Raw genomic sequence first — 22,825 nt, forward strand, 5'->3', positions numbered from 1 at the left:
TCTAATAAAAGACTGTAGACTGCATTCCACTTTTAGAATGTGGGTGGTGAAACTGTTTTGCCCTGCTTTTTCATGGCAGCTAAGGTGCTCCTTTCCATCTCAGCAGGAAAAAGAAGGCAGAAGAAAAACCTTACTGCTGATCACTTTTCCGGAAACAATGTGCGCGTTAGTGAGCGGTGAAAGGCCCTTTTAATGGTTTGCACTGTTAGGAAATGCAACACTGGGCAGAGTCTATTGTAGGCAAGCTACAATAGCTCCACCATTGATTTCTAAATGACACGCTCCGAGTCATTTCCTCTCAGAGTCATTAATGTTTGATTGATGATCTCCTTCAATCTACCATCTAAAAAATCAGCTCTATCTAAAGCTTTATCAATTGAATAATTTTGTAATATGCGTTCGGTCCCACAACACAGACAATCAAACAGCTAAAAACAAAACAGAGAGAAATCATAAATGAGAAAGAAATGCATTTTCCACAGATGAAATGATCCATGTTCTTCGCCTTTAGTATTTCTTTTTACTTTGCTTTAGCCCCACTATGTGAAACATAATTGTTACCTCTGTGCAAAACCTGTCTAATCCTCCAATACATTTGAATTGGAGTTAATAAACACTAATAACTCATTATACAATGGATCATTTTAAAGGTTCAAGAAACCCTCAAGTACTTGTTTTGAGATTTTAACAGATTTTTGTTTGTTGTGCATCAATTAAAACAACGTTAGCCCCTGTCAGCTTTAATTGTGGGAAAAACTGGATAAATTAGAGCTTTTGTGAGCTGGTTTAAAATAATTTTTGGGGCAGGATCAAGATATGTGACATATCGCTCATCTGCCTGTCCAGAGATTACTTGTCGGGTTATTATTCATAGCTGAGTTTTCTTTTCCTATGAGAAGTCCTTGCTTCTTAATCATTCAAATCAAATTACTTTTATTGTCACATCATCAGCAGCACGTGTGCTCATGACAGCATGTTCTGTCCAGACCCGCTAAGCTGTGAAACCGCGTCCACGCACAGCACACAGTATTGAAGGCTCATATGTGTTTGTTTCCATGATCCATGGGGTTTGTTCCATGGCTTTCCCTGCGATGCTGTCAGGGCCGATACTGCAAAGCTGTTTGTGTATAGCAAGTATTTTTGTCAGGAGAGCTGTAAGAAAATTGGAAATTGGTGGACTTTTATCAGTTGAGTTTGTTACCATTCAGACATTCATCCGATATCTGTGCTACTGTGTTTGCCTATGTTTAAAACCCTCCAGATTTCCGGCAGAGTTATTGATTGAAATAGATAGGGCAAGAGACCTGCTGCATGCTTCACTGTGTCTGCATTCAGACCAGGGGATTGAGGAGGAGAGAAGTCCTCCTCATTTATAGTGTTTATATATACATGATTATATTTATAATGATATAACAAATTGTGGTTATGTCTATATTCATTCATTCATTTACTTTTCGGTTTAGTCTCTTTATTAATCAGGGGTCACTACAACAGAATGAACTGCCAACTTATCCAGCATATGTTTTACACAGCAAATCCCCTCCCGGCCGAAACCCCACACTGGGAAACACCCATACACTCTTGCATTCAAATAGAAACACTACTGTCAATTTAGCTTATTCAATTCCCCTATAGTGCATGTCTTTGGTCTGTGTGGGAAACTGGAGCAGCCGGAGGAAACCCACGCCAATAGGGGGAGAACATGGAAACCCCACACAGAAATGCGCCCATTGAGCTATAGACTGCGCCACATTGACGCCCGTGTTATGTGTACATATTAAATAAAATTACGAATAACCTATCGTTTATGTAGCAGAGCATTAAAAATGCTTACTGTTTATTTCTTTACATTTTAACTTTGTGAACTATAAAATCATGGGTCTCTTTACATTTTGTGTCTGATTTATTTATTTTTTTGTCTGATTTTGTGCACCAACTGACAGTTGTTTGCTCCCCTCTTTTGCCCCTGCTCTGCCGGCCACGCACACTCCTCCCTCTGCTCGCAGTGCTCCACGCCAATCATGAAGCATTTTTTTTTTAATTCTGAGGTAGACCTGAACTAAAAGAGGGAGGTTTCATGACCCCTTAACAGTAACCTCGGAAGGAACTAAATACATAACCACCACAATCTAAACAGTATAAGGATTGTGCACATAAAATTTCAGCACTTAATCAAGCAGATTCTACTACAGAGTAAATTTAGTATTGATGCCATTTGAGAACAACAATAGCATCTTTTATACAGCACTAACACAGCAGTGCACGGTACTTGGCAGTAGATTGTTGCTGATGATAGCATTGAGAGCAGAAACTGTGTGCGCGTGTGTGTGTGTGACAGAGAAAGAGTGTGTGTTAGTGTGTGTGTGTTTGTGTGTGTGGGTGTGTGTGTGTGTGTTCTCTCCCTCTGCCCTGGTACCGCGAGTAATGGAGCAGACAGTCTGTGAAGAACAACTCAACAACAGGGGCATAAAACACAGCCACATGCCCTCTTTCGCTTTCTCTCTTTCCTTTGTTTCTATTTCTCGGTCTCAACCTGCTCTTGTTTTATTTACCATGGAACACCCTTTTGTTGGATCACCCCTGGATGACTGGTCCACGAAGGCAGGGCACATAGAGAAAATAAAATAAACCAAATACAGTATATACTAGGGCTGGGAGATTAGTTGAAAAGTAATCGAAATCTACATTCAGAACCTATAATCGGTCAAATTTTTTTAAGGTAAATTTTTTTAAATTACTTTCCGTTCCCTGTGTGGAGTCACGTGACCTGCTCTGTTTACACTTCTACATCGAGCGCAGCGTATAGTCTGGCGCAGGCTTCACATGGTCACATACCCCTCGCCGTGACTAACGCCAAACCTGACCTCTTAAAAAAATGTAACTACATGACACAACGACACATAGAGCAAGCTATGTGATAGCTTGGTATCACATACTGTAGCTTGGTGGCGTTGACAAATGTGGGCGGCGGAGAGAGAGCATAAAAATTAAAGAAATAAATAAAAGAATGGTTCAATAATTATTATTCAGTTAAAATGTTCAATCAATCGGGATTTTTATTTTAGGCATGTACATTTTATAAACACAATATATTAACGGACATTAAAAAAAGAATAATTTGTTGCCTCCGTATGTTATAGCAGCATTCCAAAATAGAGCCTATTAAACACCTGTGAAAAAAATGCTATAAATAGTAGTAACAAATTGAATTTATAAACCTAACTGACTAACATAATGAGTAGAGCTAGACAGAATATGCAGATATTTTTTGCTATTTCTGCAGAGAATTTTGTAAAAAAAAAAAAAAAAAAAAATCTGCAGATTTATGCTGAATTATTTTAGGAGTATCGTAACTAAAAACTTAAATATAAAATGAAAAGTAATAGCTTTTAAACTTCTATTTAATGTTTACAATGCAAATCCATCTAGAGCCACTTATTTGGTAAACGATGCAAGTCTATCATATAATATATCTACTAAAAGATGGAAAGTATTACTTTACAAACTGTAATGTAAATAAATCAAATGAACACTATCATATTAGTCAATAATATTACTGAAATTGATTAAAAATCTGAAAAAAATATAAATTTACACATATTTAAACAAGTAATTAAATGGATTTATTGATGTTCTGCCCCATCTGCATAAATCTGATTCCGTGTGGGCCTAAGAGGTATAGTAAAAAGTAAAAAAATGACATGAGTTTTCAGAGCATCAGTGAACTGAATATTTCCAATCAATCAGTAACATTTTCAAATGTATGTTTTTTCCAGCAAAAGTATGAATTACATGAGGAAAATAATATGAGTTTCTCCTTTCTGAATAATTACTATACCTATATATTTATATTAGCACACTATATGTTTGTGTGTATGTATGTATGTGTGCGTATACCTGTATATGCATGCAGTATATAGTGTACCTAGACAGTAATTATTGTTGTCAGTTAGGGCTGCACCATATTGGAAAATACTGACATTGCAATATTTAGTTTTTCTGCAATAATTATTGCCACATGAATATAATTACACCAGATGACTATTTGTAGAAAAAATCACAATTTTAAATTGATCGGAATGATTTTGTTGGGGAGCACATCTGCATAAAATATACAAAATGATACAAAAATACACTAAATAATATCATTTAAAACACAAATGAAAACAAGAGAACAAAGATAAAAATGAAAAAGAACACTATGGCTTTCGGTGGAGTATTGAGATAGTAGAAATTTAGTAAACAAATGTAAAATAACAGTGTCTTCATTGTATAACCATATAAACCTAAATTAATAAAATCTAATCTAATTGTTTAACCAGAAAACTTTATAAAGTCTTGTGTCAAAATGGTTTAAATGAGCTTGAAATCTCTTGTGATCTTGCGATATGACTATTGCAGATTGGCACATTTCGATATCGATGCTGAAACAATATATTGTACAGCCGTATTGTCAATATTTTTGTCAATTCAATTAAGCATGAGTAAGCTATTGGTTTGATTGAGTAATTTACACTAGGTCTGCACAAGATTGGAAAAAAAAATGACATTGCAATGTTTTTTCTGCGATTTTCTCAGAATTTTCTGAAGAATTTCTCATTTTTATATTCATTAGAATTATTTGTAGTTGAGTGCAAAAATATAAATTTAAATGTGCTAAAAAATAAATTAAAACTCAGATGAAAACAGAACTAAAATACTGTAGCAATTAAATAAACAATACTTTAAGGTTTTCTGTTGGACTGTATTGAAGTATAGAAAGACAATATTAAAATGTAAAATAACCCTGAATTGTCTTTATTCTATTGTATTAAATAATTAAACACAATTAATATTCACTAAAGTGACAAACTTGTTTAAATTATCTTGAAATCTTAGTCACAGACCTTAAAAAACACATCCAAATAAAAGTGTTTCATAAAAATAAATTAGAGTTAAACTTTGCAACGACTCCTCAAATTGCATGTTTTGAACTGTATTATCTGTTTAATCATAATCCTAATTTGACATTGCATATACTGTGATGTGACTATTGTAGATTCGTACATTGTGATATCGATGCTGAAACGATATATTGTTAGTCCAAATTTAGACTGGGGTAAACAAACAAACAAAACAAAAATTCTATTAAAACTAGTTACAAAGGCATCAGGTATCTGATCTCAAATCACAAGAGCACAACTTATAGATTCTATTACTTTGACCTCAAGAAATAAAGCTACTAATTGTATTCCAGCAAAAACTCTGGGAATTGCTTACCTTTTGATCTATAATTTAAATTATTATTCAAAGTCGATATAGTTTAGCCCTTGAAATATAAAGAAAATAAAGAATCTGAAGCATGAAAGAACCACTAATGAAACCAGAAATTCATGTGACCTCTTGTGAAAAGACATCAAAAATGTATAGAGCAAATTGTAGGCTTTAGCAGAGGCGAGCTGAACAGTCCCACTGAGACTGTACCATGAGGAACATGAGCTGTTGAGTTCAGCGAGCGCCGAACTCATGTGTGTTTAACACATCCGTCACGACAGTGGAAGGTTCAGCAGTGTAACACAAGGGTGAGGAGGCCATAACTGAAATAAAGGTCGAATGTATGACTGTACTACACAAATCCATTCATTCAGACAACTTTGAAATGACAAAACACACTGGTACCTCATGGTGTACAGTAATGTCCCATCATCCTTCAGTCTCAGGAGCTTGTTGGGTGTTGTCATGTTGTGAGCAATGGATTTTTTGCCGTTGAGGAAAAAGGTGTCGGGTGTCCAGATGTTGCTGGCCAGCAGGTTATTCAGAGGTAGCATCTCCATTGGACCCTTGAAGCACAAGCGCTCATCTTTCCAGCTTTGACGGAAAAACACATCAATGGTGTATTCCTGTTAAAAGGAAAATGTATGCATCATTTGGTGTGAATCTGAAGGCAGGGTCATCATGAGGGACCCAGGCCCTCCCTTTGATGAAGTGGAGGGGCTCACTAAAACATCCCCATAAACTTTTTCTACAGGGAGCCATGAATTACAGTGACAACCTTGCCTGAAGGCAAAGTCAAAGGTGTCTTTTGACTCAGTATAAAAATGAACAGTAGTGTCATTCACAGTGTCCTGCCTAAAACATTACATTCTGAATTTCATTAAACGATGCAGAGGTGAGGTCATTTTACAAATGGAGGTGGGATTAAATGAAGGGAATAAAAAGGGATCTCAGTTGGGAATTTCCATATGTTAAGTACATGAATGGTGTTTCTTCATTAAGAAAGGATATGATTTAAACACTTACCATCTCAGTATCTGACACTGGTCCAAAGCTGGTAACAAAGATGTTGGTCTTGATTTCTGTCACTTTCTCTATGAAGCAAAAACACATTTTTTTTATACAATATATACACCGGTCAAAGTTTTTTTTTTTTTTTGCATTTTTTTTTTTAAGAAAACTATTCAGTTTATCAAGGCAGCCTTTATTTAATGTAAATAAAAAGTTGTCAAACTGTTCAATAATTATTTATTAAACATTTATTTATTACTTATTGTATGTGTTCTCAAATAAAATTATTAGTCCAGTCATTATTGTTTTTATTATTATTACCATTAATAAGATGATGATGATAATAATAATAATAATAATAATAATAATAATAACTAATATTAGAGTGGTTTCTGAAGGATCGTGTGACCCTGAAGACTGGAGTAATAAAGCTGAAAATTAATTTTTAAAATCACTGGAATAAATTATTAAATTAAATGAAAAACTACTTTTCAACAGTTATGTTTTAGTGCATCAACATTACACAACTTTACAATTTGTACTGAATTTTTTATTAAATAAATGCAGCCTTGGTGAGGAAGAGAAGCTTTAAAATATTTAAAAATCTGAAAGAAAGAAAGAAAGAAAGAAAGAAAGAAAGAAAGAAAGAAAGAAAGAAAGAATTGGCTTCATTGTTGTGATTAAAATCCACAGTTAATATTTTATATATTATGCAAATTCTTACATAATTACATAAATACATGATTAAATCATTATATAAACGTGTCTTTTTTATTTTGACCAATTGTCATTTTCATTTTATGGTCCAAATGCACAACAATGTTTGCTTTTTCTTCGCAAATTTCAATAAACATATAAATACATAGAGATGAATAATGTTTATTTATAATGTCTGTATATTATATTAAATCTGTGAATTTCCTCTAAAGTATGCTTTGATTTGTCCACTTTTTTGTAAACGTTAGTTGCATTTACTTTAAATGAAAAGTAATTAATTTCAGTCGCCTGCATGCACTTTCCTTCTCAAAGTACTAAATCAAGTCCAATGCCATTATTTGTCAATTGCCTTCATGCTGCTGCTGCTGCTACAGTTATGAGCTGTGCTCCCTTGAACTCTTTCTCACGTGGAAACAGAGAAGCCTGTGTTTATTCTCTGTCTCTGCCACGATGCCATTCTTTCGACCTCTCAGAACAATGAACCTGCACCTTTGGTAAAGAACGATAGCTTTCTCAAGGTCAGCGGCTACATTCATATCCTCTCTCTCTCTCTCTCTCTCTCTCTCTCTCTCTCTCTCTACCTCTGTCTCTGGCAAGAACACTGTAATTGAGAGTGCCAGGAAATAGTGGCTGTTTGATTTTTTTACAGAGGACCAGGCAATTTCAGCTTTCGCTTCTGCTCTGTGCAAATATCTCCTGTATGAAAACATAGATTTTTTTCCCTCCTCTATGTACTTTCCTCCCAGTTAGTAAATTGAAAAGAAGCAGCATCTCTCCCTCTCTCTCTATCTTTTTTAATGAAAAGTCCTTCATGCCGCTGTCACGAATGGAATGTGCAGGCGTTCTGTGTGTTTCAAAAAAGCATCTGCCTTTATCTGAACACCTCTTTTCACAATAACTACCAGGTCAATGCCAAGCATCAAAGCCCTATAATACACAAAGAAAAAAAACACCTTTCACTGAAGCACGATCTTGACAAATGTGAAGGTTTTCTCTCTTTTTTTTAGTGGAAAATGGTATCTGTGCAGAGTTTACCTCCAAGCCCAGGTCGAAGTCTGTTATCATAGCCATCCAGCAATCCGTCAAGGATTCGTGTGAATACTGTGATGTTATCATTGAGCTCTGACTCTTTAGGGGTCCCTGTAGTTGACTGGGAGAGGCTGATGAGCAAGACCACAGAGATAATTAATAACTACAAGTATTATCTCTCGTCCATTAGGCGTTTCAGCCATGAGCTCAATGATAAAATGGTCATTAAGATATGAATCTATTATAGACATATCAATGTCTTACATTAATTGATTGCTGCAATTAACTAGAATAAAATATGCGGCATGAAATAGAAAGTTAAGTTAAACATGTACCTCAGATGGCAGGTCAAAGTCATGAACAAAACACCAACCCACAGACTTCTCATTTTGCCGCTGCAGTGTGGTCCATATCCCATACCTGTAAAGAGTCCAGCATAAGAAGTCATTCATTCTTGATAATATATAATCGTATTCATTACAGGTCAAATTAGGACAACCTTTCATTATTTGCATAATTATAACACTAATAATTTATTATTTATTTATATAATTTTGATTACAATATTATTTAAAACAAGTTGTTTAATCAAGTTTATTTACTTATTTATTTATTTATTGCAATTAGTGCATATGATTTAGATTTAGTGCATAACCCTTGAATGCCAATTGATAAGATTTCTTGCAACACGATCGTGTGTAAAAGCTGGAGCTGCGCTGAGTTTGCAGCAGCTGTAATGTTCAGTTTTAACAGCCTCTGGCGTCTAAACTTGTCGAACATTTATAGTGACTCCTACAAAGCAGAGTTGAGCGGAGATAGTGGAAAGCCTCGTATCTTACCTTAAATACCTGAATGGTGCAGTGGATCCACGTTGAACAACTGCAACGAATTCCTTTTGAAGCAGTGAGCAAAATCCCGCAACGTTCAGCTTACAGCAGTAGTGCGACGCGTTGTTCTTCTTCTTCAGAAATATCCAGTCTTAACCATACAGGCTCATTGTTCCGTCCTCTTTCACGATCCAGTGACTGAGCAGCCGCTGCAGAGCATCCCTTCCTTTGCCTCGCATCCCAAAGACCTCTTCATCACTCCTAAATCCAATTGAACGACAGTAACCAGACAGCCCTTAAAACAGTCTTTGTTTTCTCTCTTCCCCTATTCTCCCTCTAGCCAACACATCCCCTTTAACAGACCATTAGGCTACTTTTCCCCCTTCTTCTCTCTGTGGTAGTCTAGTGTACGACATCTCAACGCTTATCTGCGCAACCGTTGAAGCGTTACAGAGTTTAACAGGATTCTCCGCTTACCGGGTCGCCGGTTTGGACGTCCGATGCTCTCCCGACTATCGCCAGACTGTCACTCCAGTGGCATTTGTTCGTGTTTGGGACCAAAGTAATAGGACGTCACCTCCGCGCGCTGCATAATTACCCCCCGAGGGAAATTTGAGCGGCCGCTTGGGTTCCAAACTTATCTTGTTTGAGCTTATTCAGAGAAAAGCGCGATTAAACTGGCGCCTGCGTGCGGCACAAGCGCGGACGCTCGAAAATGAGTGGATTTCCCAACAATTCTGCTTACTAGGCATTTTGCGCGCGAGCGTTTACCCTGAGGCAGCCCCCCTGCACCAAGCTGTTTAATGAAGACTGGATTCCTCTTCACGCGACCATTATATATCTCCACTGGGGATATTTATGCTTTAAGACTATCCCTTTCTCCCAATTAAAACGGGGTTGTGTATAAAAGAATCGCCCTGAGGCTAAATTAATTTGAGGTCTACTATATCAAAGCATCAAGGTGTCAGTCAAAGACGCATAGCCTGATATTGATTTGGTAGAGATAAAAATGGTTTCACATAGTAGAGTTGGGAATTGGTTTATGAGTAACAGAGTGGGCTCTAGTAGTAATGAGGACAACCATCAGAGGGAACTCTCATCCCATTTTTTTCTGATGCTGACTATCACTGCAGTGCCTCAGTCGATAAAGGAAAGCTCTACCTGCTCCAGTTTTTTTTTTTTTTTTTTATGTTGTGCATGCTGTAAGTGGGGAGAACTTATTGAACTAGTTTCTTTTATAACAACACGCATTGTTCTGATTTGAGGTGACAGGACAACAGGGAAAATTGCTGCAATGTCAGAAAAAAAGAAGCGTGAAAAATGTGGCACAATGCTATTCTCGTTTAAATGATTAAGATTTAATCTGTAACAAGAATCTGCATTAAATAATCCCAGTTAAATACACTCACTAACAGTGTACTAACGGCTCGCTGAAGGTGTAACAGCAAGAGACCCGAAGAAAGTCTTTGATTCAACTTAGTAAATTAAACATCTGCTTTGGGTTGGCTTTAATGGTCACAGTGCTATTCTGAAGAAAAAAAATGCATCCGTTAGGACAAGATTTTATTTCTACGTTCTTAAAGATTGTTTCCTCCTGTATCTTTTAAACAGCAGAGCGAGAGTGCGCTAGTGATGGATTGTGGATTTGACTTCCATTGAAAGTAAGAACTGATAAAAAAGTATACATTCAATGCACCGTAAGCTGGTTTGGATAAATGTGTCTGATAAATGCATAAATGTAAAGCTTGGAAATTCATTAGACACAGGCATAATGTGATATTGTGTTTTGGGGATTGATTTATTTTTAAAATGCTTTTGTCTGTGTACTGATTGACTCGGTTGATGTGCACTTCAGAGATTTTCATACGAAGAGCAGCTGTTTCTTCTACAGTCCACCTGTGTCCTGTGAACATCTGATAAACCTGATCTAGTTGTTGTTGTTGTGTATGTGTGTGTGTGCATGTTAAGCGGAGCTTGAATAACTGAGATTACCAGAACTGCACAAAAACAGCATGTCTGAACTAAAAACATTATGAGTTATTTGCTACTACTTTTTAGTACAAATAATCAGAAACATCACACTTGTTTACAGAATGTGTTCTTTCTAAAATTAGAATTGTGGCATGGGAATAGTAACATCACTTCCTTTTCTGTTTTGCAGGAATGCTGTGGATGGAAATAAAAAGCTGTTTGCAATTTATGACACAAGGTAAGTGTGTATGAGGTGCATGAGGATGTTGTTTTATACACTTTATACTATATACTTTGTACTTTATACACTTCAATATAATCAGTTTTAAAAATAATACTATTTTGCTTGATCACTTTTTATTTTTTATATATTTAATAGGCACGGCTCAGAATAAATAGCACAGTACATATTTTCATGTTTGGATAAATAGATGTTGTGTTGAATGGTGATGCAACTTTATTTAACCAATCTTTTCAGATAATACATTTTCACCAACTCACTCACTTTCCTTTGGCTAAGTCCCTAAATATTATCAGGGGTCGCCACAGCAGAATGAACTGCCAATTACTCTGGCATATGTTTTATGCAGCAGATAACCTTCCAGCCACAACCCAACCCTGAGAGTACACTTACTCTTGAGCCCCCAGTACTGGGAAACACCTTATTTACACACACACACTCACACACTATGGCCAATTTAGTTTATCCAATTGTTCTATGTTATATGTCTTTGGACTGTGGGGTAAGCCCCTGGGGTGAACATGCAAACTTCACACAGAAAGGTCACCTGGCCCAACTGGGACCCACACCAGCGACCTTCTTGCAGTGAGAACACAGTGAGCTACAGCTGAACAATATATCGTTTGAGTAATGATATCACAATGTGTGTATCTGCAATAATCACATAGCAAGATTTTATTATTTATTAAACATTAAAGAATAAAGACATTATTTTATATTATTGTATAAAGGGCGACACGGTGGCGCAGTGGGTAGCACTGGTAAGAAGGTCGCTGATTCGAGCCCCGGCTGAGTCAGTTGGCATTTCTGTGTAGAGCTTCAGCCTGATCTCATGAGAAAACGTAAGTATTTTACGTTTGCCAGTTTAGAGGCTTATTCGTAAATTCCTACGAGTTCAGTCGTACGGGATTGTTTGATTTTAAAAAGGAGGCGTGGCACCTAAACCCACCCCTAAACACAACCGTCATTGGGGGATGAGTAAATCGTACTTAAATGAACGAATTAGATTGTACGAATTCGTACGAAATAGCCACTAACAGAAAAAGTTACAAATTACCGTGAGATTGTGTTGTAGAGCTTGCATGTTCTCCCCATGTTCGCACGAGTTTCCTCCGGGTGCTCCGGTTTAGTGTATGTGTGTGAATGCAAGAGTGTATGGGTGTTTCACAGTGCAGGGTTGTGGCTAAAAGGGCATTCGCTGCGTAAAGCATATGCTGGTTAAGTTTAAGCCATTCTGCTGTGTCCCCTGATTAATAAAGGAACTAAGCTGAAAAGAAAATGAATGAATAAATTTTTGTATAAAATTATTTATAAAACAATAACCATTTTATCTTATATTTGGTTGTTCAATTTCTATATTTCAATAGTCTTAGACTTCCAAAAAAACACACGGAGCACTATTTATTTAACTTTTAATTTAGCTTTTTATTAGGTTTTATATATATATATATATATATATATATATATATATATATATATATATATATATATATATATATATATATATATATATATTTGCTTGTAATTTATGATGTCTTATTTTATGCACGGCATAGAAAAAGGTCACCCCAAGTCAATCTAAATAAATGAAATATTTCCAAATAGAGCTATTCAAATGCCCTGGCAAAATTATGTTCATATCACAATCAATCATATTCAATCACTTCTGCAAACTAAATTAAATGTGGACACCAAAATGTAATGTCTCAAGAAATAATCAATAATGTTCTTCTTTCACTAATCTTTGCTTGAATGACAAGTTATTTTTAGTGTTACTTTCTACTAAAGATTGTATCTCCAAACTGTTTCCATAGTATCGCAGGGGTCTGAATCCTTCGTTGGGTATTACGAGTGATTTTGTAGAGTTCTGTCTCAATCTAAAACAAATCAGACTCGCAATGTCAGCCACGTACATGCATTATTCATTCAGCACAGTGCAATATTCACTCCATCCAGAGGATCTATTTATCTGTGTCCATTTAATCTGGAGGGGGTGGCGGGGGCGTGTGGAGAAAAGAGGTCTTCTGCAACTGCGATTTGACACAAATGGAAGGAAAAACCCTTTCAGTGGAAGCCAGTATAATCATGATTTCATTCCCCCTTATAGTAATACTACCTCACCTCTACAGTAGATCAGATAATCGCTTTGATAGTCTGGTGGGCGAAACTTGTGGACGCGGCCTTATACCTCACAATTAGGGAGGTCAGAGGACACTGGTCATTTGGAAGATGGAGACAGGGATCATAGTTAAAGGTTCCAGTCCTCCCACAGCCTGTTTGACTAGTGTAACTTTAAAGGCTTTAACAGCATTTGGCTTGGTGTGTGACCGTGACTTGGTGCCATTTGCTCAGCCCACACACTGAGGAGCCTTTGCATTTGCAGATGATGTGTGAGTGGAGTGCTTTGTTTGGATGATGGGATGTGGGTGTGTGTGGGTAAGTGCTGTTCAGAGCTACCCTCGCTTTCCATCTCTCTTCTTATAGTAGCCGTTCTTTAGAAATGTTTATGCTGCAAGGAGCATAGAAATGGTTCGCTATACGTACAGCTACAAAAAATCCCATGAAGATTTTTTTTCATTAATGAATACTTTCTATTAATCTATTCATGCTAACCTTGAGGTTTAAAGGTGAAAAGTAGTTCATGATTTTAATATTCAGATTTGACTTCAGGTCAGTGAACTTATGAGGCAAAACTTAAATTAAATAAATATGATGAACTACAAAATTCAAATTACTTTACTGGTTTTATTTTAATTTTATTTCAGTCAATTCATCCATGTATTTTTATGTCTAACAACAAACTTGGTGAATAAAAAAGCCTGTAAAATAAATATAGCAACATTTTTTGATACTTATAAAAATAAGTTTAAAATATTTAAGTTATATATAAAAGTTTAAACCTGATATTGATTCAACTTGGCAAAAAACACATTGAATTAGCTGAATTATTTTTAGGTTTAAAACTGTAATAGTATTTTCTTTAGAAAATAACGATATTAGAAAAAACATGAGGATCCCTTACAATTTAAATTGAATATGTTTAACTTCACAAGTCATTTAACTTAACAATAAACTACTGTAAAATGACAAATAAAACATCTTTACATATTCTTTATATAAAACAAGGCGTGCAAATCTAGCATTTGATGTCTGCATAAACTTTAAAAGAAGCTTTGAACAACAAAATTCAAATTACTATCCCGGTTTTATTTCAGTTTTATTTCAGTCAATTCATCCATCTATGATTAACAACAAATTTGGTAAAAAAAAAAAAAAAGGGCTGTAAAATAAATATAGCAAAATATTTTCGCTACTTATAAAAATAAGTTTAAAATGTTTAAGTTATGTATAAGAGATTAAACCTGATATTGATTTAACTTGGCAAATAACCAACATTTAATTGAACTTTTTTCAGATTTAAAACTAATATTATCTTGCAAGCAATAGAAAACACATGATGATCCCTTACAATTTGAGTTGATTCTATTTAATCTTTAACATTACATTAAACAACTGTAAAACAATAAATAAAACATTGTTACATATTTTAATATATAAAAGAAGGCTTGCAAATCCAGCATTTGATATCTGCATAAACTTTTAACGAAGCTTTTATAAGCTTTGAACTACAAAATTCTAATTACTATCCTGGTTTTATTTCAATTTTATTTCAGTTAATTCATCCATCTATTTATTTGTCTAACAACAAAGGCTTGCAGATCCAGCATTCGATGTCTGCATAAACTTTTTAAGAAGCTTTTTTAAAGCTTTGTTTATTAGAATGTTTTGGTATGTGGCTGTCTCATAATTTCAGATCATTTCAATATTTTTTTCTTTACATTCAATTTTAGTGGCAATTATGGATTGATTTTGCTAACTCTGTTCAAATTCAATTTAACTCAAGTGAACTGAAATCTAACCCTGGTACAGACAGGAGTCTGGATCAGCTGCCCTAAAATAGATTTAAGAACATTTGCTAACAATTAATAAATGAGGAAGGCTATCATTATACACTTGATATAGTCCTAACACTTTTTCAGGTGCCAAATCAATAGCTAAATATTGCCGTACTAGAACAGAATAGTAATATGTACTTGAGGACGTACTGTGAAGTAAGAAGCATCCAATAGCATCTTAGTGGAGTCTCACCCTTTGCCTCTATGGAATAAAGCTTCTGAAACAGTACCAGGAAGCTCAGCCACATTGCTCTACATCCGGCGTCTGCTTCTAAAAGCATTAAGGCGGCATCAGTCCGCATATTGCAGTCTTAATGCAGCGTGAGGGATTTAAGAAGGCCACTAACTTCAGCCATTGACCATGTCAAATCCACCAGCAGCTCCCGTAAACAACCCTTCCATTCCATCAGAACAACTGGGACCAGTTCTTTAAACACAGTTCAAATTAACAGGATTAGCTTAATGAGTGTTTAAAGCTTGGTAGAAGCCATTACACTTTTGCTTAATCTCCAGCAGACCGTCAAGCCTCACTGAAAATCTGATTATGTATAATAAAATTGTCTAGAGGCTCAGTGGAGGAGCCTTAATATCTACTGATGGAGAGAAGAACTGAGAACGAGTAATATATCATATTGATTATATCACAGAAGGTATCAATGAGGTACCATTATTCTTCTTCCACTCCATAAGGTGATGTTCTGTTTATTAAGTGTGCATGCAGATGCAAAGGTACAGTAAAGGCCTTGCTCTAATAAATCTAATGTTCTAATAAAATCCTGAAGCACTGCTATTTGATACCACCATAACTTGTTGTAGATACAGTATGTGCAGCTGAAATTTTATTCTCAGAAGGAGAGAGGGGGAGATTACGTGTCTGAAACACTCAAATGGAGAACAGTTAGCTTAGTAGCTGCAGTTGTTATAGTAGATTTTTGTAGAATGTTTTAGCACACCTTAAACACACACACACACACACACACACACACACACACATATATATATATATATATATATATATATATATATATATATATATATATATATATATATATATATATATTCATTCATTCATTCATTTTCTTGTCGGCTTAGTCCTTCCATCAATCCGGGGTCGCCACAGCGAAATGAAGCGCCAACTTATCCAGCAAGTTTCCATGCAGCAGATGCCCCTCCAGCCACAACCCATCTCTGGGAAACATCCACACACACATTCACACACACACAACGGACAATTTAGCCTACCCAATTCATCTGTACTGCATGTCTTTGGACTGTGGGGGAAACCTGAGCACCCGGAGGAAACCCACGCGAAGGCAGGGAGAACATGCAAACTCCACACAGAAACGCCAACTGAGCCGAGGTTTGAACCAGCGACCCAGCAACCTTCTTGCTGTGAGGCGACAGCACTACCTACTGCGCCACTGCCTCGCCCTATATATATATATATATATCCTTAAGAAAATTATAAATACCTTAAATACCTGGTTTTCTTATATTCACAGTGTTGCTAAACACATTTCAACATAATTTTCATGTACTGTGGATGATACAGAAATTCCTGTATTAAGTGCTGTATTAACTCTTTAATAAACTCTTCAGATGACAAAAAGGGCATCATGTGTACAAAGTTTGATGAAAAAAAATTGTCAAAACATTATGGGTGAAATAATACTTCATTCATTCATCCATTCATTCTTTCAATGATTTATTCAGCGTAACATATTTATGTATGTGAACTGTATCCTCTAAATGTAGTTGCTGCATTAAAATGACAGTATAAATGTTAACTAACATGAGCTAAAAATTTTCCATTTTCTTTGATTCTGCCAGTGTGTGGTTTTGAATTTCTGTTTCCAAGCAATTAACATACAGTTAACCGTGCACTCCTGCATTTAAACATCAAGAATACATATACAACACACATAGTGACTCAATCCTTATCTTCAGGGAATTGTTAAGTTGTTGTAGGTTGATTTCTTCTGACAGAGATGTTAAATATGCACCCACCATCAGCAATGATGAAATACATGAGCTTTTATGAATCCAAAGCCTACAATACTCACCGTTGTATTGCTCCCCGCGAAGGAAGAGTTAAAAAGAGTTGGAAACCCCTCCAGTTGTCCACTTCAACTTTTTTCTCGCGTACATTGTCTCTGCTATATAACTAACTCTGCTTGTGTTAAATTCTTGTTTGAATTAACATGTAGGATGAGTTTTTGTCGACAGACCGCGCGCTTCACGCCAGCTGCGTTCGCGCCGAAGCTTGTGGAATGTCACGTGACTACTTTACTTATAGTGAAGTCCTCATGCTCTCATACCAATTTCATCACACTCCGGTCGGCTCGGTCATCAGACGAAATCAATAGCTTTCAGTTTCAGTTTCAAACTCTCACGTGCGAACATCTGATAGCAGGCATATTTTGTTGGGAGCGCGCGCAAAATAAGTCAGATTACCCAAATGACTCGCAAGTGCTTCCTTTGCTTACAGCTGACACAAAAAGAGGCGTAAGACTGAGACTTCAACTGAGGGTGTAGATTCGGGACAGCACAGCTACGGGCGTCAAAACCGAAGGATGGAGATCTGGCTGAGCCCCAAACACCGACTCCCCTGCTGCAAGCTCCGGTAGTGTCTTGGGCAAAATGCATTGTATTCCCCGAGCACCTAACCAAAAAACGCAGTCTCCGCAAGAGAGCGAAAACCCGGATCGCGGCGATTTGTTTACGCGTGTTTGACAGTAATTGGAGTTCTTTAGCAAAGACACACTGATGGAATAACGTAACCTGTTACCTAAGCAAGGAAACCTTACAACGTCCGTTTTGTCGCTCAGTTCCTTGTCTGAAAGAGTATAAGGAATGTTTGGAATACAGAAACGAAGGCTGTTTGGTGTTCTTTCATTACCGGTAATTGTGGCAGTGATGTGCTGTGCTCAAAGGTAAGAAGAGCTGCTGGAGACCATGGCGCGGGAGCGTAGACCTCCTAAGCTGTTATGATGGAATAACCCTCTTTTTTTCTTTCTTTTTTAGCGCCAATGAACCAGGAAACATGTCTTTTGTCAAAGAGACAGTAGACAAGCTTTTGAAAGGCTATGATATTCGTCTACGACCAGATTTTGGAGGTATGTTGGTCACTTTATTATTTCTTTCTTTAAAGGTTGTTTTCTAAGATTGATATAAAATAATTAAATGCAATCAGTGAACTTAAGAATGAAGTTTTTCTTCTCAATTCTCAAGGTGCACCGGTTGCAGTTGGCATGAGTATTGATGTGGCGAGCATAGACATGGTGTCTGAGGTCAACATGGTATGTCTGTTTATTTCTTGAATTATTTGTTAAACACATGTGCTGTAAATCCATCAGAATGAGCTTTCCATGGTGCTGAAACTTGAGAATCTCCATCTGAATGACTGAGCTTCTCTTAATAATGGCAAGCAAAGTGTTTTTAAGATTAAACTCCTTGTGAGGTGTTTTTTTAGTATGTTAATTATTTCAGCATCAGCAATTAAATAACTTCCAATGTCAGATGATTATTTTTCACTATGATCTGAGGAAAGCTTGAAAAACACTTGTTTTCAGATTAGAAACTGCAGTGGTGTACTTTGTAATCAGCAAAAGTTTGACACTTGGACTTCTTACTGTACTGGTGTGTTTTATTATTATTATTATTATTATTATTATTATGCAGATTGTGAACTGTTTTGTCTCTCATTGTGCTTGGATAAAGAGTTTGAATGGAAGCATTAATGAATACATTATGAAGCAGATTCTATATTTGGCTATGTTTTGGCTGTAGACTTGATTATGCCTGTCAGAAAGATTGTATCAAAAGTCCTCGGCAGTCTGTGTCCACATCAGCATGTTGTCTCCATGGTGACTGTGTCTATTTCACAGTCATGAATATGCAGATGGGTAAGCCCTCTCACCTGGGCGCTGAATGGAGGAAGCTGTCAGCTTAGAGTCCCACTAGAGGATGGACACATATGCCAAGAGGACACAGCTTGACTGTGACTCAAGAAGTGATCATCAGTCACCTGGACCTGTGTGCATTCAGTTGTGAAACTGATGGACACTGACATGAAGCTGACAACATTTAGGAATCATAATATGTCAGACAGTTGTCAAAGTGCGGATCAAAACTTGCATGTTTGTAGTTGCATTTCAGCTGGTGTGGTTATATTTAAATTGTATATTTAATGAAAGCTTTATATCAGATATGTTGAGTTGCTCTGCCATTGTGTCAAATCTGAGGATATGTGTGCTCGAGATTTGGTGTTTGGTGTTTTACATTTCAAAAAGATAGTTCGTCCAGATATGCTGTTCCAAACTCAAGTCTAGACTATTGAGTACCCTGAGAAGTTTCTGCTTTCATTTGTTTTAGTATATTTACTAGAGCGGTGCAAGTAGGGGGGAAATATCTAACTGCAATTTTTTTAACAGGTCTTGCGATTTCGATTTGATTTGCGATTTAATTTTGTAGTCAAGCTTCAGTTCAATATTCTGTAAAAGGTATTAACTTACTTCAATGTTTATTCAGATTTGTTTTTAAACATTCAAAAATTAAACACTACTTTTTCTTCTAGAGCAAACAGTAGTGAGTCATGGCGTTAGTTATCACCTGGTGCCTGTGTTGCTTTTTTTGGCGCTGGTTGTTGTATTTCCTTGTGCTGTGGCAACAATTCTGCGACAGCTTTTACAAATGACACATTGTTGTTCTGTGTCTGTAACTTTGAAATCAAAATATTCCCATATTACTGACATGCTGTTTTTCTTTGATATGAATTTGTCTATTAATGCTTCTGAAGCGGCAGATGCCATCATCCTACTTGTCCGTGTTTTCCTGTTTGTTTTTTTATTGTGGGCGTTCTGCATATTTCGGCTGCGCAATTCTGGTTGGGCAGAACAATAGTGAACTCATTCAATTGGCTAGTAAGTTTGTCACACACAGACGGCAGTCACGCATTTGCTCTGGGTGGGGAGAATTATATAATGCATATACATTTCATGCCATTACGGTGGCGCAGTGAGTAGCACGATTGCCTCACAGCAAGAAGTTTGTTGGTTTGAGCCCCAGCTGGGTCAATTGGGAGTTTGCATGTTCTGATTAATTGGCCGTAGTGTGTGCGTGTGTGTGTGAATGCAAGTGTGTATGGGTGTTTCTCAGTGTTGGGCTGTGGCTGAAAGGGCATCCACTGCGTAAAACATATGCTGAACAAGTTGGCGGTTCATTCCGCTGTGGTGACCCTTCACATCGCAGCCTCTTGCGATTAGTTAGTGGGAAGCAAAATATTTGTGTTCTACTTAATGTTCAAGAAAAGAAACTCATATTTAAGACAACTTGAGAGTGAGTAAATGACAGCATTTTCATTTTAAGGTGACCTGTCTCTTTAAGCCATCACCTTACCTTTAAAGGTGAGAGTTTGAACAAGGTGCACTAATCCTAGATTAACCCAAAACTTGTCTGATGTCTTTTACATCTTTAAAAATCAGATATGGTGTAGTTTCTCAATTTAAGAGTTTGTCCCTGAAATTTATCAGGCTATTCAGTTAATTACTTTCGATTTAGTTCTGTTTGTAAGAAAAATACAGTTGAAGTCAGACTATTTATCCCCCCTTTTGATTTTTGTTTATTTTATAAATATTTCCCAAATTATGTTTAACAGAGCAAGGAAATTTTCATATCATGTCTGTTAATATTTTTTCTTCTGGTGAAAGTCTTATTTGTTTTATCTCGGTTAGAATAAAAGCAGTTTTAATTTATTTAAAACCATTTTATGGTCAAAATAATTAGCTCCTTTAAGCTATTTTTTTCCGATAGTCAGCAGAACAAACCATTGGTATACAATAATTTGCATAATTACCCTAACCTGCCTAGTTAACCTAATTAACCTAATTAAGCCTTTAAATGTCACTTAAAAATATCTAGTAACATATTATATAGTGTCATCATAGCAAAGATAAAATAAATAGGAATTTAGTTATTAGAAATGAGGTATTAAAACTATTATGTTAAAAAATGTGTTGAAAAAAAAATGGGGAAAATTTAAACATGGGGGGGGTAATAATTATCACTTCAACTGGATATATATGTTGCATCATATAATGCTTGTCGTCATGTGAGATGTGCACCACTCCGATTGGAGCTGTCTGTAATGCTATTCCACTCAGCCCAACTGTTCTGCCCACATATTTCCTTTCACTCACTTCTCCCACTCATGCATTGATCAGTGCGTTTTTGCAATATTGAGATCATAAAAAATTAAAAACAGCCACACTTCCTCTTATCAGGTATTTGAATTATTCACTATGGCCACATTTACACCATGGCTTTCCTGTAGAGTAAAACTGACCCTGTCAGCATGAAATATTAACTCAATTTGTTTCTGAAATCAACAGTGCTGCAGACATTAGCCCGGCTGATGAGGTTAGGCATGTGACTGAACTTAGAGCGCTTGCACAAGAAGTCTAATGGTAAGGTAATCAAGCAGACGCTAACAGGATTTTCCAGCCTAAGAATGGTGTTTGCTCTTTACAGATTAGTTATTTCTGTATAATGGATTAGCTTCCTTTAGAGGTACAAATTAGGATTACTTGGGCCGTGTTGTTAATAGCAGTGATCCAGGCTGGGCGAGGACAAGAATGTGTGTGCTTGCATGCATATGTGTGTGTGTGGCAGGGGTTGGCTCAGCTCAGCAAAGCTCATCGAAGCCTAGCGCAGTGGGGATATCAGGGAAACCTCTGTGCACAGTAGGGATTACAGCAGTCAGTGTGATTATTATTCTGTGAGACAGTTAAGCATCCAGGGAGTGACAAGAATAGAGAGCAATATGAAATATCACCAGTACAGGCATATCCACGCATGCAGGAGCACACATTCAGCCTGTGTATACATGACTGCCGTATGGAGCAGTTCATCTCTCTTGAGATTATCTTTGAAGTGAAGTGATTGAGAGTGCATGTGTTTGCTGGTGTGATGCGGAAATGTGAGAAAGGCAAGAAGTAGTTCATCAAAGTTGAAACTTAGTCAACTTACAGTTGAGAGGAATTGGCAGAATACATGCAAAATCTTTGCAATCACACACATTTTATATGTATTCAGGCTGAAATGAAACTGCCCATTTTGTTTGTATGTTTGATTTGACTAGGATTTATAAACTGCATCCCACAGGTTTGAAATATACTGCCAGTGGTAATCGGATTGAAACACACACAGCACATAAATAGTTAACTATACCCGACAAACAAAACATACTTTATCTTTAACACTATTTTTATTATTATCTATTTTAAACTTTTCTTTTCAATGGGTTAAAGTAAAAAAAAAAATGTAGAAATAAGCTTTAAAAAATCAATTATTTTATTTTTATGCTATTTAGGAGCCACGTGCACCCACTGACAGGTAAAATCTGCTTCTATCTCTCATTCAAGAACAGGTTGCTCTATTGGCATGGCATTCTGTACAGTATTGCCAAAGCAGTTGAGATGTATAAAATATGTAATATATTGATATAATAAAATAGACAGCAAACGAAAAAATCAATGACAGAAAAAAAATTTATAGAAAAAATCTCTAAAAATTCTAAATATTACAAGACTAAAATCTGTAGATTATTTAAGTACAACAAGTGAGTTGATTACACATTTCCAATAGTGTACAAATATTTTGTAGCCAATTTAAATGTAATTTCATTCTTTCCGAGTATTAAGTAAAGATTTTCTGAGCCGTTTAGATTAAAGAATTAATTATTTATTGTCTCTGTCACTCTTAGAAAAAGAAAGCAAAACCAAATCAGGGACATTTTAGTAGATTTAAAAACCTCGGTGGAC

At 36.2% G+C, this 22,825-nt stretch overlaps 2 protein-coding genes across 6 annotated transcripts in view; one reads left to right on the plus strand and one right to left on the minus strand.

Annotated features, from left to right (window-relative positions):
- gabra5 (gamma-aminobutyric acid type A receptor subunit alpha5) overlaps nucleotides 1–17,518 on the minus strand; it is a 60,041-nt gene extending 42,523 nt beyond the window's left edge. Inside the window, exons 1-6 of one of the 2 annotated variants that reach the window (XM_005166083.6) lie at nucleotides 17,069–17,518; nucleotides 8,850–9,098; nucleotides 8,346–8,430; nucleotides 8,017–8,141; nucleotides 6,280–6,347; nucleotides 5,659–5,879 (exon numbers count right to left, since the gene is read on the minus strand). In XM_005166083.6, the coding sequence (XP_005166140.1) occupies nucleotides 5,659–5,879; nucleotides 6,280–6,347; nucleotides 8,017–8,141; nucleotides 8,346–8,428 (497 nt within the window). In that variant the 5' untranslated portion in view covers nucleotides 8,429–8,430; nucleotides 8,850–9,098; nucleotides 17,069–17,518. Of the gene's footprint in view, nucleotides 1–5,658; nucleotides 5,880–6,279; nucleotides 6,348–8,016; nucleotides 8,142–8,345; nucleotides 8,431–8,849; nucleotides 9,099–9,314; nucleotides 9,363–17,068 lie in introns of those variants that run through there. The other variant, XM_005166082.6, reaches the window with a different exon arrangement.
- Nucleotides 1–22,825, plus strand: part of gabrb3 (gamma-aminobutyric acid type A receptor subunit beta3) — a 138,869-nt gene that overhangs the window by 26,547 nt on the left and 89,497 nt on the right. For 2 of the 4 annotated variants that reach the window (XM_021471810.3, XM_021471811.3), the window contains exons 2-4: nucleotides 10,999–11,046; nucleotides 18,030–18,121; nucleotides 18,237–18,304. In XM_021471810.3, the coding sequence (XP_021327485.1) occupies nucleotides 10,999–11,046; nucleotides 18,030–18,121; nucleotides 18,237–18,304 (208 nt within the window). Of the gene's footprint in view, nucleotides 1–10,998; nucleotides 11,047–17,324; nucleotides 17,939–18,029; nucleotides 18,122–18,236; nucleotides 18,305–22,825 lie in introns of those variants that run through there. The other 2 variants (XM_005166081.5, XM_073954352.1) reach the window with 1 other exon arrangement.

The sequence above is a fragment of the Danio rerio genome, chromosome 6 (assembly GCF_049306965.1).
Source record: "Danio rerio strain Tuebingen ecotype United States chromosome 6, GRCz12tu, whole genome shotgun sequence".
NCBI lineage: Eukaryota > Metazoa > Chordata > Actinopteri > Cypriniformes > Danionidae > Danio > Danio rerio.